The following is an 18,339-nucleotide window of genomic DNA, read 5'->3' on the forward strand; positions in this document are numbered from 1 at the left end:
TGTTTATATATAAACATGTGTGGGGTACCTGTGATTGGCGTACAAATATTCCACGGTTCTCCTGACAGGTGAAATATCGTTTGCCCTGCACGGTTCCATCGTTCTTGCCTTTAGGCTCTTCTAGAATGACTCCCACCCATTTTCCAGAGGCAAAGAGTGTGTTTCCAATATAGGCCACAGTCCCTCGATGACCTTTACCTATGACCTCAACCAGAGAACCCACCTTCACAGGGCGCCCACCTGCATCTGAACTCATTCTGCTGCTACCGCTGCTGGTGGTGGTCTGATGACGAAAGAAAAAAATCCTTTAAATCACACAAAGAAATGTTGGTTTGCTGGACTTCAAATTATAAAACAACAGAAAGTTCAAAATTAAGACACTTTCTGGTGGTCAAATGTTAGTGGAATTTAGTTAGTGTTCTACTAGGACACCTGTGTGAACTTGAGGGGAACTGACTTCATACATCCACTAAAATTTCTTTGGAGTCAGTTTGTAAACAACAATTTAAAAATGATCCCGAAAAGTCAAGCTAGTTCTAAGAAAATCTCTTGCATCATTTGTTTGCAGATGCCATTTGCTTTCACATTTTGTTATTTAATGCAGTGGCATTCAAACACTGTAAGAGAGGCTTTAAGTGCCCAAAAGTTTCCAAATACTGTATTTTTGGGACCACTATCTTATATTGAATTAGGCAATCTGGGGGAGTTGAAGACATTTGTAGGACCCTCATTATGTAGCTAAACAAGTCACTCATCTCCTCCAGATTATGTCTATACAAGTTAATGATTAAAGAATTTGTGATGCAGACTTAACTGATGCTTACTGCAGAAGATGAACTCACAAACAAAGTACAGCATTGTTACCTGTAGTCATGATGTGCAAACTCACACACATCAAAAGCTTGTCCTAAGAGACTCGCTCTACTTCCATTTAGTCATTTAAATGTTCTTTTCTAATCACACAGAGGCTGAGGCCCAAAATGACTTTCATTTTTGAAACTATACTAAAAATAGGCACTGGCAAGTTGAAACACAATATTTTTTGTGATAAGATATCATATTTTTTTCTAAATATAATTGAAAACGAAATGTTCTGAAGAGGTGGGAACATTCTCAGTTTACAATCGAACAATAGAAGTGAACAAAAATTATAGATCTGACCTCTCGAAAACAGAACACTATTCACAGTGGCAACAGCTCACTGCAATGTGACTTATTCATTCATTATACTTAAACTGATTTAATGAAATACATTTCTCATGTAAAATAAGCTCAAGAACACATCAAGTGCAAAGGGACACAAGAGTTCTGGAAAACTGACTTATGACTCAGCAGAAATTAGTCACTGTGTCACTATGGGTGGAAAGTGTGTGGGTTTAACAATGTCATTCTTGTTGTGGATTTTTACTTTGTGTAGAGCTTGTTAAAGAGCATTAAGCAAAATCTAAGAATTTTTATGATTTGAAGAACTAAGAGCTTAAACAGTAGAGCTTTCCCATGAATGTGTCATGTGCTAAACAGTCTTTTAAAGTTGACATATTTCCTATTGAAACAGCTAGTGGGAGGGATATTCTCATGCTGGAGAGCATTTAATTGGACAAAAACCTGTGTAGTGCAAGATGAGTCATCAATATCATTGGTCAATTTCCAGAAATACAAAGAATGCCAATTTTAAATGTGTGTTTCTGTTGTTAAATGTGTTATAGGTTTTATATCCATTTACACATGGACTGAAAGTCACAAAATTCTCATTTTAATTTAATGTATTTTTGATATGTGAAAATGTCTTAAATTTAGCAGTATATCTGTATATTTGACCTATTGTATTTTGCTGTCTCAGTATACAGTGCATCTGGAAAGTATTCACAGCGCTTCACTTTTCCACATTTTGTTATCTTACAGCCTTATCCAAAATTGATTAAATTCATTATTTTCCTCAAAATTCTACAAACAATACCCCATAATGACAACGTGAATGAAGTTTGTTTGAAACCTTTGCAAATTTATAAAAAAAAATAAAAATTTTAAATCACATGTACATAAGTATTCACAGCCTTTGCCATGACACACAAAATTGAGCTCAGGTGCATCCTGTTTCCACTAATAATCCTTGAGATGTTTCTACAACTTGATTGGAGTCCACCTGTGGTAAATTCAGTTGATTGGACATGATTTGGAAAGGCACACACCTGTCTATATATGGTTCCACAGTTAACAGTGCATGTCAGAGCACAAACCGAGCCATGAAGTCCAAGGAATTGTCTGTAGACCTCCGAGACAGGATTGTATCGAGGCACAGATCTGGGGAAGGGTACAGAAAAATTTCAGCAGCATTGAAGGTCCCAATGAGCACAGTGGTCTCCATCATCCATAAATGGAAGAAGTTTGGAACCACCAGGACTCTTCCTAGAGCTGGCCGCCTGGCCAAACTGAGCGATCAGGGAGAAGGGCCTTAGTCAGGGAGGTGACCAAGAACCCGATGGTCACTCTGACAGAGCTCCAGCATTTCTCTGTGGAGAGAGGAGAACCTTCCAGAAGAACAACCATCTCTGCCGCACGCCTGTATGGTTGAGTGGCCAGACGGAAGCCACTCCTCAGTAAAAGCACATGACAGCTCGCCTGGAGTTTGCCAAAAGGCACCTGAAGGACTCTCAGACTATGAGAAACAAAATTCTCTGGTCTGATGAAACAAAGATTGGCCTGAATGGCAAGCATCATGTCTGGAGGAAACCTCATCACCTGGCCAATACCATCCTTACAGTGAAGCATGGTGGTGGCAGCATCATGCTGTGGGGATGTTTTTCAGTGGCAGGAACTGGAAAACTAGTCAGGATCGAGGGAAAGATTAATGCAGCAATGTACAGAGACATCCTTGATGAAAACCTGCTCCAGAGCGCTCTGGACCTCAGACTTGGGGTGCTGTGTGCTAACAACCCTTAGCACACAGCAAAGATATCAAAGGAGTGGCTACGGGACAACTCTGTGAATGTGCTTGAGTGGCCCAGCCAGAGCCCAGACTTGAACCCGATTGAACATCTCTGGAGAGATCTGAAAATGGCTGTGCACCGACACTCCCCATCCAACCTGATTGAGCTTGAGAGGTCCTGCAAAGAAGAATGGGAGAAACTGCCCAAAAATAGGTGTGCTAAGCTTGTAGCATCATACACAAAAAGACTTGAGACTGTAATTGGTGCCAAAGGTGATTCAACAAAGTATTGAGCAAAGGCTGTGAATACTTATGTACATGTGACTTTTTTCATTTTTTTTTTTAAATTTGTAAAGATTTCAAACAAGCTTCTTTCACGTTGTCATTATGGGGTATTGTTTGTAAAATGTTGAGGAAAATAATGAATTTAATCAATTTTGGAATAAGGCTGTAACATCACAAAATGTGGAAAAAGTGAAGCGCTGTGAACACTTTCCGGATGCACTGTATATTGTTCATCTCTTGTCTATTTATTGTATTTTTATATACTGTTTTTGTCTTCACACAATGGAATGGAGAGGATTGCAAAAATATAAATGTCATGATTTTCCCTATGCATTTTATGCTTTCTGGAGATATGTTTTGAATGTAGACCTAATTTTTTGGCCACACACAATATAGTTTTTGTTAGGGATGGGACGATATGGTTATCGAATGATTCGATTCAATATACAATATGAGGTTCACGATTCAATATAATAATGCTTAAAATATTACAGAAAATTTATTTTCTGAATTGTTTTGGCAAAATATTCATTATAATTTCTCATCAAAATAAAGTTATTTAATACACAATATAAATGCACAGCATTTAAATAAGAGTTGCTCATATACCTTTCTCTATAAGAAAAGACAAATAAGCTTTCAATAGTGGGCCACATTCAGGCTGAACAGGTGCAGAACAAGCAGTAGAGCTGAACAGTACATGTCCTGAATAAAGAATGTGAAAGTGTATATGTTATGTATTACATAAGCACATTTTAACTTTGTAAAAATAAAAAATTCTACAATATATTAATTCATATTATATCATGAAATGGTATATATATATATATATATATATATACATATATATATATAATAATGATATGAGCTATCACTGTTTGAAATAATGTGTACAATTTACAAGCAATAACTTTGAGCTTACATATCAGAACTGCTAAAAAGGTTACTGTCACTTTAACAGATCAACGATTGGTTCACAGTGGTATGGTTCAGCGAAAATCAACGAGAATCTCTCATTTCTTTAGCACATCCATGCTGCATGAGATTAAAATTAATATTTATTTTTACTTTTTTATCTGACTGTAAAGAACAGAAAGGATATTAAGACACATTATTCACTGAATGTGGAGTGCACCTCATCTTTGATGGACACACATTACACGTAGGAAACTATCCATTTTAATCTCTAGCACTTTTCATCAAAATAAGGGGATGTTCGAGGAATTCCAGTATTTACATTTCTAAAAGTCAAATTCAAGCACTTTAAGCACTTCAAGGACCCTGTAAACAAAGTAGAAAAAAGTGCAGTAACGGTAAAAACAAAGCAATAGAGAGATTATGATGTTTGACGGGGCATTTCATTCATGATCACACGGACTGAACTTCTTGTTTGCAAGTTTCGAAATATCGAGTTATGCTATGACATGGTTCGTAATCGTCCCATCTTTAGTTATTATACTATATTTTAATACATTTGAGGTATTATCCTCTTCTGTTTGCAAGACAATGATATATGAGCTCTTACAATCCACAACAAAGCTACACAGAATATATTCACATGAATAAATAAATGCACAGAGAGAGAGAGAGAGAGAGAGAGAGAGAGAGAGAGAGAGAGAGAGAGAGAGAGCATTTCAGTCTAACAGTAACTAGAGGAACATTAAAACTACATAATTGCGCTGCTCAAAGTTTTGAGAAAGGATTTATGATTTATGTCTGCAAATCTAGGATGAAATGTAAGTCGGGTAAGTTGTGACACAAAGGTTAGGGCTAAACTTTGGTTCAGTTTTAATATCAGGTATTAAAGGTTTGGGCCTCATCCTGACATGTCATGCCACAATACAAAGAAAAAAATCTAATAAAGTAAAAAAAAAAGCTATTGTCTATATAGCTTTAGCTATAGTCAACATATTTAAGGAATAATCTGGTCCATTCCTACAACTTAATTATAACGTCATCAGATGGTATCAGACATTTCATTTTAATCTTATTGTTTTGTCGTGTTACTCAGTAAATGCCTCAAAAATCGCATTGATATAACTGCATCGTTTATATGAAAACACACATTGTAATAGACTGTAGCCGTTTTCACACAAGCAAACACATTTTAGCCGACAGCTGAGCCAGACACATTACAGAACACTCATTTAGCCCACGGATGCTCTCACCCCGACACATGCTACAACACCTGCATGTCCACACACCATCATACACTGCTCATAAGTAATACCTATACATTAAATAGAATGTACTAACTCTGTTTTAATGCACATAAAACATGTATATATTAAAATGTTCGTGTATATATGATAAAGATGCAAGACTCATAGTTTTAGAGTGTGTCCACTGTCACTCACCCTGCTGTAAGTATATCTTTTCATCTGAGACATGCTGCTCCAGTGTTGCCGTTGACAACGATTTCTTGCTTCAGCAACCAGTGCAGTCTATTCAAACCACCCACCCCCACCCACCAACCCAATACCTCTCTGTCTGTCTCGCTTTATCTATCTCCATCCTTTGTCCATACGACGAGTTTCAGAGATGTGTGGTTTGGTCCAGATCCAGCAGAGGCACAGTAACCCAGACTGAACCCCAGGGGAGGATACTGGGAGAGTCACCAGAGGACACGTGAGCTTGGATGAACTAGCAAATGCGTTTGAGCGTGTGACTTTTCAGTGCGATGCAGGAAATAAAATTAATTAGTGAAAGGTGTTTGTGTAAGTCTGTCAGACTGATCTGTGTTGGTAGGTGAGAGTGTAGTTGGTAGCGAGAACTGCGCTAATATCTGTGCTGCCTTCTGCAGAACAGCAAATGAGTCTGGGTCCTAAAGCCCTCCAACAGTGAGTAATGGTCAAACTCACAAATTTCACAGGAAAATATCCCCTTTCTCACAAAACCTGTCTAGAAAATGTGCTGGTCCAATTTTGCTATAAAATCAAAAGAAACAAAAAAGAAATTATATATATATATATATAAAAGATATATATATATATAAAAGATATATATATATATAAAAGAGGCTTATTTTAAGGGCCAACCAGAGTTTTTACACAGTGACATTATTATCATGACTGTTACAAACATTTGATTTAACCTCCCTATTCTCATTACCACAATGCAAAAAAAGATGGTCATTAAAGAAATAGTTCACCCAAATATGAAAATTCTCTCATCATTTACTCACCCTCACACCATCCAGACATGTATGACTTTCTCTCTCCTGCTGAACACAATCAAAGTTTTTAAGAAGACTATTTCAGTTCTGTTGGTCCATACAATGCAAGTGAATGGTGACCAGAACTTTGAAGCTCCAAAAATCACACGAAGGCATCATAAAAGTAATCCATATTACTCCCGTGGGGAAAAATGCCATACACATCTGGGATGGCATAAGGATGAGTAAATTAATGTGTTTTTTTTTTTTTTTTTTTGGTGAACTATCCCTTTAAGACATCCTCATTATTTGAACATGAAAAAAAGGAGTATTATTTAAATTATTTATTATTTATACCATACATATACTCGTTTGGTGCTGCAATATAATCGATATAGTACAAGTAAAATATCCGGACATGTTACAGTAATGAGAATTGGGGGTGGGGGTGGGGGGTTAAATGTTCTCAAGTGTCCTGAAAATAATGGCTCTTAGAGTGACAGGCATTAAAAGACAAAAAGAGATCTTGTACACACATACAGAATAAAAATCAATCCCCTACATAAACACTCCACAATAGCGTCTAGTAACAGATCTAGCCAACTTTATTACAGTGTACAGTGTAGCAATTACCACTAGTATAAAAAGTGAAGTCGCAAAGCAAAATAAATAGACCTTTAAACTGGTCGAATTTCTGTTTTTCTCCCCAACAGATATTAAATTGATTGCATTTTGTGCACCAAAGAATGGATGACTAGTTCATTATTTATAATTGAAGCATTTGCATTAGGTGTCCAATGTTAATACATGGCTCCCTGGAATAATTTATTCTAATTGGTCAATCAACATTATGGAGTCAAACTAATTTGTCTAATTGATTTCCTAGTTGTGTTAGTTTCATATCTCACATATTGCTCTGTCAACTCTTATTTCTCACATAAATAAATGTAACTCAAATCAGTTTTTGATGTCCATTTATTTATTTGGTAAATAGCTATGTAATAAGGGTGATAATGTACAGTCATCCAGTCAATATCACAAAAAAGACTGTCCTACCCACTCTGTCTGGATTTCTTTTGTGATAATGACCAGCTAACTGTGCATTATCCCTTATTTATTCATGACTGGGTTAATAAATGTATTAAACTCATTCTATGAGAAGATCACTGGGTTTAGCTACACACTTTCAGCTATGGTTCCCAGTGCCGAAATAACCTAGGAGTGCATTCATGCCCAAATGTTAGTGTTGCATCTTGGAGAGTGTTTAAGGCAGTAGGTCTCTTTAAGACTGGCTCTCTATTCAGCCTTTCTCTTCTTCTCCAGGCCTATTTGAATGTGACGCAGCTTCTGACATAAAGCTGCACACAGTCAGACACAACCTCAGCAAACTGACAAACAAACACACATACACACTCACACAGACGGGATTACTGCTCTTTGTAAACTACAACTGCACTGAAGCCCTGGGCTTATTTCTTTATACAGATTCTGTACAGAGAGAAATGCTGATGTGTGCAATACAATTGCTGTACAATGTTATACAGTTAGAAGGCACAGGTGCAACACTGAAAACATCGCACAAAACCAATAAACAAATGTGGGTCAGTTTGAGCAGACCTTTAGGTAATACACAAATAAATCTTATATACTTTATATGGATTAGTGACACATTCTATGAAACATTGCCTCTCATCTGTATCAACAATAGAAAATGCTTACAACAGCTTACATTTACAGCTCTCCCAAGACAGATATCATAAATGTGAAGTGTGTGATTTCTGTGCCACTAACATCACCAAACAAATTATTAAAATAATCACTGTTTTCCAACAAGTTTCCTGATCCCTCCCCTCATCTTCCATTTTTCGACAGACAGATAGTCCCTTTCCAAACTCACACCATTGTTTAAGCCAATGTTGCTGTGTCGGACTGGTTGGGATGCTCAAACAAACCGACAAATGTTTTAATAGCACCAAAGAGCCACAGTATTTACACTACTTGGAAAATCAACATAAGAATATCTTACTTATAGGTGTCTCTGCAAATTAAGCTGGGATATTACAAATAACTAACACAAGGTAAGTTTGGGATTTAGTGGGGAATGAGGGTTGAATGCTAGCAAATGCAGAAGAAAGTTAAGAGCATATAGGGACTTAGAAGATATGAAGTATACAGGGGAACATAAAAGCTGAGACAAAAAATAAAAAAAAGCATAACAAAATGGCAGCTGACACAAGAGAGTGTCCAGTTATAAACTGCTATAACTTGAATACTTCTTAAAGCTGTCATAAATGTGCTGTGAACCATTATTAAACTTAGATCCTGGTGCATCGCTAAACCCCTTTTTCACATTTCACTGTTACACTTAACTGGCATAGGATAAGACTACTTACATGTCAGAGATTTAGACACATTTTTACATTTAACTTTTTCTGAATATATGAGCAAAAGCCAAAAAGTGTTAGAATTATCCCAGCTCTACCCTACTAATCTGTGTAAACTTTATGCCACCCAAATAACCTTACAGGCCTTTAGAACTAATAAAGTAATAGGCAAACCACTAGATATTCTGTGATAGTAAACTTGTATTATTGTAAAATAAACAATATGCTCTATGGAAGTGCAAATATGTTTGTGGGGATGGCGGGGGGAGGGGGGGGGGGCGTGGTTGTGTGACTGTCTGTGTGGGAGAAAGAGAGCAGTGATGGTCGGCACCTGGGTTTCATTATCTCTAACAACTGTTTCTTGTTACAGTGATGGTGCAGGGAGACTTTAAAAAGAACACAAATATGCCAGAGAGGCAAGAGAGTGGCAGAGGAGAGTGGCATCCATGTGTTTATCCTGTGCTATCAAAGACAAACAAAAAAACCCTTTGTGTTCAAGTTGGCTACGGAGAGCTGTTTAATGTTAAAGTTTGTGTTAAAAGAGAGAAAGAGAGAGAGAGAGACAGAGAGAGACAGAAATGGCTGCTGTGTGTGTGTGTGTGTGTGTGTGTGTGTGTGTGTGTGTGTGTGTCGGTATGTTTAAGTTTAATTTGATTTATGTCATTAAATGTTTTGTTGACTGCTCAGCCTGTTTCCGCCTCCTCCTTGCCCAACCTTACCTGTTAAACGTAACTACACTATTATGTCTCAGGTCACTTGCAACCTACATATACCGTTTCAGGTAATCTGCAATTTTATTTCCTTTCTACTAAAGATGTGGGAGAAGAACTCCAAAAAAAATGGATGGGGCGTAATGTGGTATGCATTTAAAGATTAGGGAAGTAAAACAAAATTGTTGCTGAATCTGAATTTTCTGCAATTTTTCCTATATTCAGTAGGGAAAAGACAAAGAAGGGAAAGAGTAGAGAAAAGCACAGAGATTCCAGGTAAAAATGCAAAGGATGATGGCTACCTAACAGTTACAATCCCTTGAGGAAGGGCATCCAATATGCTGATATTGAGAACATAACTCACAATGATTATAGTGTGCAGCATTTCAAGTTGAGGACATGAAATTTAGATGTTTTCAGGAGATAACCTTGGTTATTTTACCGATATGGCAGTTTGTTTTTGTTTTTTTGCTGTTTTTCATATTTTTGGAAAAAGACAGAGAGAAGGGGAAAAGCAGGGTGGAGAGACCACAGGACAACACAGAGCAGAGATTTAAGTTAAGAAAGGCCAGTGAAGTTGTTACTAAGCTTATTTTCCTCACTAGCTTATCAGCTGCTCTCTGGTCTGTTCCCCTCCAATTTAGCCTTAGTTGACTTGACAAGGGCATAAAAAGAAACCAGTCAGCTGCATTCAAACTATTACGTTTATTTTTACTCTTTATAATTTACATTTTCTTTTTGTGAATTTCAAGCAAATAGATTGTTCTTCCAGTATTTAACTTTTTGTGTCATATTAAATCTAACCTTGTAGGTTTAAGATAGCACTCTTGCCTGTGACTCCATTTGTGCAATTGCTTTGAACTCAGTCGGGTGATGAAAGTTAACATACTTTGTCAATGTTTTTAATATATATATATATAACAGACTTCCAAGTAATACAAATATGGAGTTTGCCATTTCCATCAACCAAACAGTAACCTTTTTTGATTTATAATATAGTTTATTTAGACAAATGTTACAATGCCATTTTTTGTAAATACAGCTGTAAAATTACTTGTGAAACAAGCCAATAGTTACATTAATACAGAGCCCATTAGAGGACAGGGTGGGAATGTTTTTTCCTGACATAGTTTTGAGTGCCCTTGCAATAAGATTTGTGTTCCCTCGCAATACATTTACCATGGTTTTACAATAGTAACCATATTTTAACCTTGATATTTATAGTAAAACCATAGTAATAATACAGGAAAATGAAAACTATGGTAATAAAAATCACGAATTAGTGGTTATTATGGTTTTAATCATTCTTGTGGTTATCGTTTTTGTTTTCCTGTATTATCACTATGGTTTTGCTATGAATATCCTGGCTAAAATATGGTTTCTGCAGTAAAACCATGATACATTTATTGCAAGGAAATGCAAAACTTATAAAACAAGGGAACGCAAAACTATTAAGAAGCTCACAAAACTTTTTCAACCAAAAATTCCCAACCTGTCCCCTACGGGAGTGGACGTACATGAATGCAATATAGAATTAAATGCTTTGGTGCTGTTCTCCCAGGGAGGCATGCTCCTGGACACTGTAGGAAAGAAAGGAAACACTTTATGAATTCTTGGGGGGCCTGTTCCCCAGTGGTGATACAAGTCCACAAACACCCTTGATTATACCTATTCAGGTTTTTTTTTTTCTGTATATACTTAATGACTACTGTAAGCATTAATGAATTATGAAAATGTCGACAAAACAAATTAAATAAGAGAGAGAGAGAAAAAAAGTGTGACTTTATTGTACACTGGATTAGTAGCATGATCTTAGTGATGATACAGCTGACATAAGTCTTAAGTCTGTAACCTAGGGTCTGGGTTGTCATGACAAACTTGAGCTGAACATGCTCAAAACAGTGGATAGTGGCCTTCAGGAGAAATCCCCCCTCTGGCCAACGCTACCGAGCACTTTTCCACATGAACAATTAAACTGTTTTCAGTCAGCTGACAGTACTGCGAAACTGATCAAGAAACTGTATGATCTGAAATTGTCTTCTGCCCGCACCAAATCTGAAGCTGTAATATGCAAAGAACTCGCTTTTGTGCAGCTGGACTATCAGAAATTACTGCATTATGCCAACACATGTTTCCTCTCTTGGTCCAGTTCTTGAAAGAATAATACACATTTTCAATGGTCTGCATGCACACTGACTTTCTCAAGAAAAATGACTTTTTCAGCGATCCTTGCACTAAACTTTGTATTGGCTTTGCACTCAAGCAAACTGCCACTTTTAACCCTGCACTAAAGATAGTACAGCAAGAGAACATATCAGCCACAGAAGTGGCTTTGTACATTCATGACCTGAGAAAAGTCTTGCAGGCCAGGCTGGAGGAATCATTCATACCCTCTGACATTAAAAAGCAGTCGAATGCCTTGGTTGAAGCAGGTGACATGCGAGCAGATGATTTCTTTTGAGCAGTCAGAAACTGTTATACAGCATCAGTGGATTACCTCCAAAATTGGAGCCACTCATTGGAGAGTACAGAAAAACTTGAGTGGGCCCTACTGAGAGACATCCCAGAGTGGAAAGACATTCAGAGCAGCCTTGAACACTTCAACTGCAGAATCCCCGCTCTCAGTTTGATTGACGACACCACACTCTTTGATGAGTGGGCTTGCGTGAAAAACGTTGTCACTCGTCGCATCACTGAGTGGAACATGAACAAGATGGACAGACGTTTTTCGTGAGCTGGAGAGCAAGACCATCAACTTCGGAGTCTTAGCCAAGGTCGTGGAGTTTGTTTTATGCCTGCCTGGAACATTTGCATCTGCGGAGCGTGTGTTCTCATTAATGAACGCAACATGGACACCGGATAAATCTCAACTCACTGTAACAGTCATGAAGTCATTCATTTTTTATTATTTATTTATTTATTGTTTTTAATGAAAGCGGTGGCTGTATCAAGATACAGATTTACTGTAATAACAACTACCGTATAAGAGTGTTTACTGGTCAGAGATTGTAAACGTTACAAATCAAAATAAACAATTTAAATCTGAATATTTAAAATTTGAAACAAATTACAGTTTACAGCAATAGATAGCAGAAAAGCAGCTGAAAAGAAAAAACATCTGTTTTTTTCCCTTGCTATGCAGTTCAGAACACTTAGGGGTTATGAATACAATTCACATTTTCTTTTGTGCCTCTTCTTCTCTCACGTTAGCATGACATAACACCACCAAGCTGTTTCAGGGCCAGAAGATACACAGTTCTAACACACTCTCTGAACTCAGTGAAGCATTTCGTCCCCACAGCAGATTAATCTGCATCCTGAGATACTCTCAGATACTCTCAGGAGTGAGTGGAATTGTGAGATAAACAGGAGACAATATATGTTTCAGTATATTAGGCCCTGCTCAAGTCCCGTTTTCCTTCTTCCACTAAGTTCACTGTGCTAAATCAAAGCCCAAAAAAAGAGAAGATCTTCTAGCAACTAGCTTTAATGTTTAACAAAGCACATTACAGGGTTGGGAGGGTTACTTTTGAAACGTATTCCACTAAAGATTACAGAATACATGCTGTAAAATGTAATTTGTAAAGTATTTCTTTAAATTATTCAAGGTCAGTAACGTATTCAATATACTTTGGATTACTTCTCTGCCAGTACAGTAAGAAAAAATACACATGTTAAAAATACATTCTCGGAAAAACCTAAATATCTTATGCAGTATTGTTTCTAAAATAAGATGAATCAAATTGATCTTGTTTTAAGGATTTTTAGATATTTTTACAGGAAAACAACACAAAAAATAATATCAAGAATATGATTTCTGCCCTATTATCAAAGGTCTTACTAGAAAAAAAATATTATCCAATGTGAATTTTCTTGATTAAAAAAACAATGATCGTGTCTGGTAGCATGTGCATGTAAATTGCTAGAAATAGCATTTTAGCATAAAACTGACAATTTACACAAGGTTTATTTCTTCTGCTGCAAACTACTTCAAACTTACTTCTCTGTCTGCTCGTATGAATGTAACACATCATAAGAAAGTGTTTCACTGCTGCTCAAATGCACTTTGGATCACTTCATTCATACATATAAATGTTTTCTATCTGAAAGGACTAAATATTAAAATAAACAAATAACAATAAAATGCAAAGTAATCTCTTCAGTAATCAAAATACTTTTTAAATGTAACTTTATTATAAATACCAATTATTTAAATTGTAACTGTAGTGGAATACAGTTACTTATATTTTGTATTTTACGCATTCCCTGTTACATGTATTTCGTTACTCCCCAAACCTGCACATTAATGTCAAGTATGGTGTTTAAAAGATGTGAGTACTGATTAAGCTTACTATTGCACAGGCTTCTCTCGCTTGAACTGTAATTCAAACCATCATTTAGTGACATAAAAGCTTAAGTGTTTTACTATTGTTACATGTGCAAATACATGGCATCTGTACAAACTGTCTCACTTTATAACTTGAAAGTATTATAAAACGTATACAGCTAAAAACTGAAATACTTAGATAAATCTTGTTCCCAATGCAGTTCAAAGGACTGAGGCTGAAATGTCCATTATGGAATTACATGGTCTATACAAGGGATAGTTCAAACAAAAATGAAAATTCTGTTATCAAGCAGCTTTCTTTGTTCTGTGGAAAACAACAGAAAAAACCTACAAACGTTTATGTAGAGAAGTGTTTATTGATTTATTTTATTATTACAAATTCCTTTTTTTTTCTAATCAGAATAAGCTATTTTTTTCCAGAAGCATGTTACATTGCATGCTTGGGATTTATAATAATTCACAGTTCACAATCAAATCTTTTCATTCTTTCAGAAATTAAACAATCTGTACATTTCCACACAGAAAAGAAAAGGTAAACTACAAGATTAGAGGGTTGATTCTGTTGTTCAATTTTATATATACATATATATCAGTATATAATAGCTGCTCAGGTCTAAATTCACTCCTGAAAAAAATGCCATTGTAATCATCATCTGCCAGGGTTGTCCAATCATCGTATATATGAAAATATAACACTTTATTCATATTCTAAGCAATTCCTGTTAAACACCATCTGACAGTTTCAAGATACTCACATCTTTCTATCTGCATCTCATCTACCAAATATAAATATACTACTGCCCAGTTTCAATGAACCATATAGGGAGCACAAGCTATGTTAAGGGGATAGTTCATCCAAAAATTTAAAAATAATCTCATTATTTACATGCCATTCCAGTTGAAAAATCCTTGTTTGTGTTCTGCAGAAGAAATAAAGCCATACACTTCTGGGATGGCATGAGGATTAGTAAATTATGAGAGAATTTTCATTTGTGGGTGAACTACCCCTTTAAATTATTATATTTAAAAGAGAACCTTTCTCAGAGGAGGCCTGGGTAGTTCAGCGAGTATTGACGCTGACTACCAGACCTGGAGTTGCGAGTTCAAATCCAGGGTGTGCTGAGTGGCTCCAGCCAGGTCTCCTAAGCAACCAAATTGGCCCGGTTGCTAGGGAGGGTAGATTCACATGGGGTAACCTCGTTTGAACCAGATTCAAATAGGGGTTCTTGCTCTCACTTGTGTGGTAAGTTATGTGTGGATTGCGGAGAGTAGCATGAGCCTCCACTTGCTGTGAGTCTCCGCAGTGTCATGCACAATGAGCCACATGATAAGATGCGCAGAATGACTGTCTCAGAAGCAGAGCCAACTGACCTACTAAGTAGTGGAAATTGGGCATTCCAAATTGGGAGAAATGGGGATAAAAAATAAAAGAGAGAACCTTTCTCATTAAGCAACACAAGCTACCACAAAGACTACAGCATTATGTCTCTCAGATGCTTTTTAGATGCTTAAATTTGTTTTCAAGTGCTTACATTTTCTATTAACTATATGGCAAGAGTAACATTATAGCATAACATGAGTATATTAGTGATGCTTAGACAATAATTGAACACATGTATTTGTTTTATTTGGGTAGTAACGTAGGTTAAAAAATATGATTGTAACATCAATTAACCAAATGTGGACATAATTTGAAAACTTAAAAACAAGAGGCTCCCTTTTGTTGATGTTTTCATCTAGACAAACGATGATATTGTTTTGCCTCGCTGTGTTTAAAAGCCTGGCTGCACCATGGAGAGGATGGTGATCTTGGTGAAGTTCACAGCCTCAGTCACGATTCTGTTTTAGGTTGAACCCGTACTCCGTTATTGTGAAATTAGTAAGCCTGGCAATTACTTCTGGAACAACAAATTCTCTGATCTTGTGGTAGCCCATATGTTCGTAGAGCTTCTGTGCATCTGTCTGGACCACCGTTGTGTGAAGCACTATTCCTTGAAAACCCTGTTCACGAGCAAAATCTGCCACTGTACGGCACAGTGCTTTGGCAATACCCCGTCCCCGGTATGACTTTTTAACAGACATGCGCTTTAGTTCCAGGAAGTTCTCAAATTGCGTGGGTGAACACGCTACTGCACCCACAACACTACCTTGACTCTCGGCCACCCAGAAGCAGGAGTTTGGAGATTCCAGGTAGGTCTGTCGAATGTGGCTGAAATCTTGCTTAAGGGAGGTCTGGATGTACTTTGTGACCATGTAGCTCACACCCTGCCTTCCTGCAGCCAGAAGCAGTGTCACTGTCAGTATGATCAAAAGAATGGACATGGAGCTGGTCAGCAAAGCGCTTAACACACACACCAGAATCATCTGTGTCAGGGGCTGTTTGAGAATGTGCATGAAGGAGGATGGGATATGCTCGCTCATTCCCAGGGTAAAAATCTCCCTCACATCCTCATCGTCATCATCTCGGTAGCGACGAATCTTTAGCTCAGCCATGACCTTCAAATCAAGCATGACATCAGAAATAACATACATATTTAACTGAAAATGTATTACTGTCCCTTCTAAGAATATACATTTAGTGTTGACCGTGTTTTGTAAGTGAACCACATTTCATGGACTAATTCCAGTTAAAGTTAAGAAATCTATTTGACTGATACAAATGTTTGCTTCACATACAAAATAGTTACAAAGCATTAAATCTCACTTTGCTTGCTTCAGGGATTAGTATATATGTACATTAAATTAATAAGACAGACACAGCATCAAGGCATAGTAAATTACAATAAATTATTAACTTACGAAAAAAATGTCCTGATAAGAGGAGATTCCCGGGTTATCGACCTCTACTCAATGACTGAGCAGCCAGTAAGGAAATAAATATATAGCAGCTGTGTGTTTACGGAAGGTAGGGCCTATTACAATGGCATTTACAACACACATGAACTATAGCGATATGTAGGCCTACATAGATCGTGCATGACGTTTTTGTTTGAAATGAACTAGTTGCCCTTCAATGAACTAGTTACAGGGAACACTGCTGTCATCTACTGGAGAGTTTCAATTATAAGGGACGATCTGTCTGTAATTTGCGAAACATCTTCGGCATAGAGAGCAAATAACTCTAGTCCGGTAAAGTTGGAAATATATTCACAGATTCGAACTTCAATAACAAATTACAGAAACGTTGTTAGAATAAAAACGACACTTTTTTTTCCAACCGTGATAATGTAGACAACGAGCTACAAACTCACTTTCACCAAAACGAGGCTTCCTCCGAGCTGGACAAATTACATTGATCTCTACGGGCAGCCGGCTGAGATACAAGTCCGCAGGGACCGTCGGCAAAGTGCAAAACCGAAAAGCGATACTAAAAAAAAACATAAAATAATTTCACTAGTAGCCACATTGCAATGTCACCAAATTCAGTTCACACATCAGTGGTCTCCTTCTGGTTCGTTGTCTACATTACTACGGTTGGAAAGAGGTGTCGTTTGTATTTAAACAACGTTTTTATAATTATTTATTGATCTGGGAAGTTCGAATCTGTGAATATATTTCCAACTTTACCGGACCAAATATTCCGTGTGTTTTCAGTAAGGAGGAAAATTAGGAAAACGATTAGGGTACAGCGGGGCTAAGGGCACATAAAAGGCACATTTGATTTGATTCTCTCCCAAAACACAAACACCAACAAAAACAGCCACAGCACTTCCCTAAACACATTTTTAAAATGCTGCAAATAATACAAATCCCTGAAATTAACATTTATTTGGAGACAAAATACTTATTTATCATTTTCAGTTTTGTTCAAGTTCATAAAATCAAAAGTTTTTTAAATAAATGTCAAATAAGAGAAAGGATAGTATTTGGGGTAAAAAAAAAAAACCCCCTGTTGCAAGGGTTAAAAGCCCCTATTAAACACATTATTTTTATTAAGTGGAGCGAATAGATTTATGATTTTATTTTATTTTTTAATAGGGCTCACATTGACTGATCCAATCACAATGGAGATTTGTTCATAGAATACTTGAGATGATATGAAATGCCAAATGTGATTGAAAATATTTAACTATTTTCTGAAGTGGTTGTTTTGAATATGTATTATTAAAATTTTCTACTCAAAAAAGCATCTTGCTGTTTCAAAAGTATTTGCCTAATTTGACACATTTTGCCCTATATCTATTGTCTCTATATTTACACGATATCACTTCATATCCAATAGATGGCAGCAGTTCTCTCAAATGTTTTTTTTTTTTACATTTACAAAAACACAATTTTGTCATATTCTCATACATTCAACACAAAAAGAATAAATACACTTTTAAAATAAGAATAGGGAATAATAATAAAACAAATAATAAAGGGCATCAGAAAGAGGTAGGCTATCAAATAAATTTACCTTCTTGACTTTGTTTTTTACAGTTTATGTAATTTTAACCAACAAAAAATAAATAACAAGGACTGTTTGGAAATGGGGGAAAAGGGTTTTAAATAACTCCACTTATTCTGCAGAATATTATAATTTTCTAGGA

At 36.5% G+C, this 18,339-nt stretch overlaps 2 protein-coding genes across 4 annotated transcripts in view; both read right to left on the reverse strand.

Annotated features, from left to right (window-relative positions):
• LOC127661041 (dynactin subunit 1-like) overlaps positions 1-5,989 on the reverse strand; it is a 37,229-nt gene extending 31,240 nt beyond the window's left edge. For all 3 annotated transcript variants that reach the window (XR_007972722.1, XM_052151591.1, XM_052151592.1), the window contains exons 1-2: positions 5,569-5,989; positions 29-283 (exon numbers count right to left, since the gene is read on the reverse strand). Coding sequence is in view for 2 of the 3 variants with exons in the window: in XM_052151591.1 (XP_052007551.1) it covers positions 29-283; positions 5,569-5,601 (288 nt within the window). In the remaining variant the exon portion in view is untranslated. The remainder of the gene's footprint in view (positions 1-28; positions 284-5,568) is intronic.
• A 7,278-nt stretch (positions 5,990-13,267) lies between these two features.
• Positions 13,268-16,738, reverse strand: LOC127660981 (probable N-acetyltransferase camello). Its single transcript, XM_052151493.1, has 2 exons — positions 16,607-16,738; positions 13,268-16,303 (listed from the first exon to the last, which is right to left on the reverse strand). Exon 2 carries the CDS (start codon positions 16,298-16,300, stop codon positions 15,635-15,637), a length of 666 nt encoding a protein of 221 aa, XP_052007453.1. The 5' UTR covers positions 16,301-16,303; positions 16,607-16,738; the 3' UTR covers positions 13,268-15,634.
• Between the last annotated feature and the right edge of the window lie 1,601 nt (positions 16,739-18,339).

This window comes from Xyrauchen texanus, chromosome 20 (genome assembly GCF_025860055.1).
Source record: "Xyrauchen texanus isolate HMW12.3.18 chromosome 20, RBS_HiC_50CHRs, whole genome shotgun sequence".
NCBI classification, from domain to species: Eukaryota; Metazoa; Chordata; class Actinopteri; order Cypriniformes; family Catostomidae; genus Xyrauchen; species Xyrauchen texanus.

Coding starts and splice junctions, on each gene's coding strand:
- LOC127660981 (XM_052151493.1), bottom strand. CDS start 16,300: ATGGCTGAGCTAAAGATTCGTCGCTACCGAGATGATGACGATGAGGAT.